Below are 5,682 nucleotides of genomic sequence, written 5' to 3' on the forward strand. Positions count from 1 at the left end.
CCGCCCCAGGTACCGCAAGATGAAGGAGCGGCTGGGGCTGACAGAGATCCGGAAGCAGGCCAACCGCATGAGCTTCGGAGAGGTCACACCCCCCTACCTCGCGCCCCTGCATCCCCTCCACTCCTGTGGCCATGGCAACACCTCAGCCTCTTCCCTGGTCCCCTGGCCTCCACTCTCTTCCAGCCCCAGAGGGATCTCCGTGACCGCACAGGCCCCCAGGCTCACCCCCCACCTTCCCCACCCCACCACCCTGCTGTCCAGGGCTTCCGAGGCACCACCCCTGCCAGGCCTTTGCTACCTAAGCATCACCCCGCTGGTCCTGCCGGAACTAGCTCGCGTGTCATCAGTGAAAACTGTTTCGGTTCTTCACACGGCACAGACACACACACATTCCCCCTCAGCTCAAGCAGTAGTAACAGGACCCATGCTCCTCACCGGGGCCCCAGCAAGGCTCCCTGCACTCGGGGCCCAGGCAGTCCCGGGTGGGTTGGAGCCCTGGGCTGACTGAGGGGCGGCTGACACCTGGACGTCTCCCCTCCACCAGATCGAGGAGGACGCCTACCAGGAGGACCTGGGTTTCAGCCTGGGCCACCTGGGCAAGTCGGGCAGCGGGCGGGTGCGGCAGACGCAGGTGAACGAGGCCACCAAAGCCAGGATTTCCAAGACGTTGCAGGTGCAGGCTGGGTCCCGGGGATGGGGGCGGGGCCTGGGGTACAGGGTCAGGCACGGGTGTGCAGACCCAGGCCACAGCCCTGAGCGCCCTGCCCTCCCCACAGCGGACCCTGCAGAAGCAGAGCGTGGTGTACGGTGGGAAGTCCACCATCCGCGACCGCTCGTCGGGAACCGCCTCCAGCGTGGCCTTCACCCCACTCCAGGTACTGGCTCTCTGGGGGCAGCAGGCCCGGGGAAGGCCATGTTCCCCCATCCTGGGCTGCTGCTTCCTTACGTGCCCCACTTTGGGGCTGCCATTGGTTTGGGCGGGGGGCTCCAAGAAGCCCCCGAGGTTGAATCTGGATTCCCAGCACACGGCGAGGTTTGCAGGGACCACTGAGTCTCTGTGGCCCCGAGCAGGCCCAGCCGCTCCCACCCGAGGGATGCCTGCTGAATTCCGGGGGCACTGTCGCAGGCGCTGAGGTGGACAGACACACACCAGGGAGTTCTGCCCTCTAGGAGTTTATCTCAGGGGTCAGACAAGTAAGATACATAGTGTGTCGGGAGGTGGAGAGTGCTGGGGATGAAAGGACTAGGGAGACGGAGCCTCCAGAGGCAGCCTCAGCGAGATGCGAATCCCCGGGTGTGAGACACTTGAATCAATGCCGGCCACGCATCAGACCCCCAGAGCAGGTCGTTAAGTCCTAGCTGGGGCTGCGGGCAAACCTCTTACTTCTTGGACTCGGTGTCCTCATTCAGGAACTGAACGGGATCAGCCTTTCTCACACGGTGGTGTATTTAAAATCGCCTGGGGAACTTGTTACAAATTCAGGGATCTAGGTCCTCCCGGCTCGCCTCACCCCCAGAACCACAGAGGATCTCCCAGGGTAGGGGAGACCTGGGGGCTGGCATGCCCTCCGCATGCTTGCCCAGAACCCCAGGCCCATCAGGAAGGGCTGTGGGCCCCTGACACGCCACAATTCCCTCACTGGGAGGCTGTTAGAGACCAGGCCGTCTCCCCACCCCGCCCCATGTCCCTCCCCTGCCCAGGGCCTGGAGATTGTGAACCCACAAGCAGCAGAGAAGAAGGTGGCGGAGGCCAACCAGAAGTACTTCTCCAGCATGGCCGAGTTCCTCAAGGTCAAGGGCGAGAAGAGCGGCATCACGTCCACCTGAGGGGGGCGCCCGGCCATCACTGGCCGGAGGGACACGGGGGCCCCCCCAAGGGGGTCGGGGTCCAGAGGGCCTGGGGCTGCCAGCAGGGAGCAGCACCCCAGGCCAGCTGCTGTGGCGTGACGGCCAGTGAGGCCTGGGAGGAGCTGGCCCCCGTGTGGGGCTCGCCGCCCCCTCTGCAGACACACAGCCAGGCCTCACCACGCGTCGTCTTTAACTGGGAAAGGAGGTACCTTTGGAATGGATGTAATTAAAAGCACGTTGTCAGGATCCAGTCTTGGCGAGTGAGCGTTTGTCAGCCACCTGGGTGGCTGAGGAGTCAGCGCTCTGGGGTCTGGTGAGCAGAGCTTGGGCTCCGCAGAACCCAGGTCTACCCTGGGCCTGTCACCTCCTCCTCGTGCGGTTCCGGGGCGAGGGGCGCCCTGTCCATCTCCAGGCCCCTTCGAGAACCACGCTCATTCTGAGGCCCCAGCTTCCAGCACAGGCCACCTGGGTGCTTGCGGCATTTGGACGGTTGGTCTCCACCCTGCAGGCCTCCCCACTCACATCGCCAGGCGCACCCGTGGGGACACAGAGATGCTCAGGAAGCACTCAGCACCGGGCTCAGCCTCAGGGCCCCGTCACGGGGGCACTGTTGTTACTCCAGTGTTGGCTGAGGACTTCCCGCTCCCACCCTGGTGCGCCAAGCCCTGCTTGTGCAGGGCAGACAGGCGCCCTGCCCTGGGGGGCACCCAGCACTATGAAAGCACCTGCCAGGTAAGGAGAGTGCTGTGCCTCCAGGGGCCACCTGCTCTGGGCTGGGAGCTAGCTTCAGAGCTACTTGCTGACCTGTGAGGTCAGCCATCAGCCACCCTGGAGGAGCAGCCCCACGGGGAGCCAGGCCTCTCCAGCTCACAGTGTCTCCTTGGGCCTCTCTCCAGCTCATTGGGTCTTGGCTGAAATCTCTCTCCACGGGGCTCCCCCGTCACCACTCGGGGCTCTGTGTGTCTCTGGACCCCAGTCTCCCCCTCATCCCAGGGGTACTCTTCCCCTCCCTCACGTGAAAGAGTGTGCACACCTGGGAGGTTCTTTCTGAAGGCAGATAACCCCAGGCCACAGAACTGTCTTCCCAGACTTACCCTGGATCTGTGTAGATCAGCCTTGCTTGAAAGTGACAACCTCTGCTGACCTCTGCCTGTGGGTCTGCCAGGGAAGGGCCACCTGTCAGAGTCCCCGCCCCGGCCACACTGAACCGTTGAACCAGTGGACAGGGGCACGGAGATGGAGTCTCAAGGAATCCCAGTCACCTGGCCTGACAGTCCCGCATCCTCTTAGAACAGTTTCTCCAGGTTTAGTATGCTTCAGGATCACCTGGAAGGAGTTTGATTCAGCTGGTCTATGTGTATGTGTGTGTTTTTAGTCTCTCAGTCATGTCCGACTCTTTGTGACCCCATGGGCTGTAGCCCGATAGGCTCCTTTATCTGTGGGATATCCCAGAAGAGAATACTGGAGTGGGTGACCATTCACTTCACCAGGGGATCTTCCCCCCTCAGGGATCGAACCTGCATCTCCTGCACTGACAGATGATTCTTTCCTGCTGAGCCGCCAGGGAAGCACACAGTTAGTCTATGGTGGGGCTCAAACACATGCCTTTTTAACAACTTCCCAGGTGGTGTTTATTGCTGCCAATGCAGGACTAACATTTTGAAAACTACTACTCTAGAAAGTTCTCTACCAGATTAGCAGCATGTTCGAATCATCTTCAGAGTCAATTACCATGTCTGGTTCCCATCCCAAGAAACTCTTGATTTAATCGGTCTAGGGCAAGGCCTGAGTATCTGAATTGTTTTAAGCCCCCAGGTGCTTCTAATGTGCAGCCAAATTTGAGAACCATTGCCCTAGACCCTTGCTACTCAAAGTGTGAACGGTGGGCCATCACCATCACCTAGGAATCTTAGAAAGCAGGGCCTGGGACCTCCTGAATCAGAATTTGCATTTGACAAACCCCCAAGGGATTTTTAAGCCATCTTAAAGACATTATTCTATCCAGGGACCACGTGTTGAATAACAAGACTGTTATGGATCAATAACTCTTCAACTCTAGTGATCAACCAAGAAGTTTGTAGAAATAGAGATCCCTAGGCTTCACTCCCCAGGCCTGGGTGATCCTGAAAGCAGTGCCTGCCTTGCCACAGGTGATTCCAGTGTTCTCACCTGCATCTCCCCTGGAGTTCCTTAGTTTCCTCCTCCTAGAGGAGCTGGGCAGACCTGACTTCCCATCTCCACTGTGTGGCCCAGGGCAAATGCCTCCTGGTTTGCAGAAGCACCGGTACCTAGCAAGTCTTAACCACACGTCATTCCCCGTATTCATCCATGTATTCATTCAGCAAATGGTCTACTGAGAGAGGAGAAGACTCAAATCATTAGGAAAAGGATGGCATACTCGCAAAAGTAGGTTCTAATGAACAGGGCTCATGGGACCGCTCAGAACGGGAGGTCAGGGAAGTTTTCCCTCCAAGAGAAGACCACCGAGCTGAGATGTGAAGGACCAGTAGGCGACAATCATGGTGGGGGGAGGTGCGCGGGGGGGCGGGGGACGGAATCCCATCTGTACCTTCTGCGGCGTCCTCACGACAACAAGCGAACGGAGGTGCAGAGGAGACTTACTGTCCCACAATCACGTCACCATTCAGAGGAAGGCCAAAAACTCCATGCCACTTCCCAACCAGTGCAGCTATGCGTGATGTCAGTGACTTGGGGCATTATCTTCTGCTTCCTTTTCTTCCTTCCTCTGAGTTTCAAAGATGGGCCGTGCAACTGAGAGACCGGTCCGCCTGGCCAAGACACAAGGCAGGCGGAAGGATGCGCGCTGGTCCCAAGCTTGCCTGCGATGCCCGGTTTCACACGCTTACAGGAGCGGGTACCGCCCACTCGTCACATCGTTGGACGGACAGAAATGAACGACAGCCGGGCCCACGAAGGGGAAGGGGTGGACGCTCTTGCCTGGCTCCGCCCTGGGGCTGCCTTGATTGGCAGGTGCCTTCAACCTGGCCCCCGCTTTGAAGGCACCTGTCTGTTTCCGATTAGGTACGCGGCCTTTAACGCCCACTCTCCATGCCTTCCTCCGCTTTCCCCACCCACTCCTGGACCAGCCAATGACTGCAGGGCAGAATGTCCCCCCACGACCAATGGAAGACGGCTCCAAACTTGACGGACGACTTCCCGCCCCTGATCAGCCTAGCTCCTCCCTCCGACCAATTGGGTTACGAGAGGGGGGCGGGCGTACCCAATCAGGGCGACACAGGCATCTGGATTGACGCACAAGTCCTCGCGCTGGCGTGTTGTGCCCCGAGGCGGGAGGAGGAGGCGGAGCGGGGAAGACAGCGTGAGCCAATCCTAGCAGCCCGCGGGGGAAGCCAATCGAACGCCGCGCCTTGCAGCGGTTGTCCAATCACCGAGAGGGAGCCGGCCGCATCCCGAACAAGAACCAATAGAGCGAGCTTGACGGGCAAGAGCGACATGCGGCCGGAGCAATGATAGGCCTATATTCGGGGGTCGGGGGCGGGTCGGCGCCAGAGACGAGAAGAGAGGAGGGGAGGCCTCCTCCGCCGCCGCCATCTTGGACCGGGCCCGGTCAGCTTCCGCGGAGCCTTCGGCAGACGCCGCGGCCTCCCTTGAGCCCCGACCCCGTCGTCAGAACAACCCCGGGCCCACTTCCCCCCACCCCACTTCCGCTTCGCGCCGCTATCGCGATAGCGCCCGGGCCCGGGGCGCGAGAATAAGGCGGCGGGCGCTCGCCTCCCCCGCCTGTCGCGATACGCTCCTCAGCGGCGGCGCCAGCTCCTGTGGTGAGAGCGTCAGGCTCGACTGGGCCGGACC

At 60.6% G+C, this 5,682-nt stretch overlaps 2 protein-coding genes across 2 annotated transcripts in view; both read left to right on the forward strand.

Annotated features, from left to right (window-relative positions):
* Window positions 1–2,094, forward strand: part of LOC104985856 (U4/U6 small nuclear ribonucleoprotein Prp31-like) — a gene marked incomplete at its 5' end in the record, with an annotated part of 6,107 nt that extends 4,013 nt beyond the window's left edge. The window contains 4 exons of the mRNA XM_010836257.1: window positions 5–82; window positions 545–673; window positions 777–875; window positions 1,702–2,094. Coding sequence (XP_010834559.1) covers window positions 5–82; window positions 545–673; window positions 777–875; window positions 1,702–1,827 — 432 coding nt within the window. The remainder of the gene's footprint in view (window positions 1–4; window positions 83–544; window positions 674–776; window positions 876–1,701) is intronic.
* Window positions 2,095–5,371: 3,277 nt separating this feature from the next.
* Window positions 5,372–5,682, forward strand: part of LOC104985867 (CCR4-NOT transcription complex subunit 3-like) — a 15,418-nt gene continuing 15,107 nt past the window's right edge. Inside the window, exon 1 of the mRNA XM_010836265.1 lies at window positions 5,372–5,651. The gene's annotated coding sequence lies outside the window, so the exon portion shown is untranslated. The remainder of the gene's footprint in view (window positions 5,652–5,682) is intronic.

The sequence above is a fragment of the Bison bison genome, unplaced genomic scaffold, assembly GCF_000754665.1.
Source record: "Bison bison bison isolate TAMUID 2011002044 unplaced genomic scaffold, Bison_UMD1.0 scf7180017845646, whole genome shotgun sequence".
Taxonomy (NCBI): Eukaryota; Metazoa; Chordata; class Mammalia; order Artiodactyla; family Bovidae; genus Bison; species Bison bison.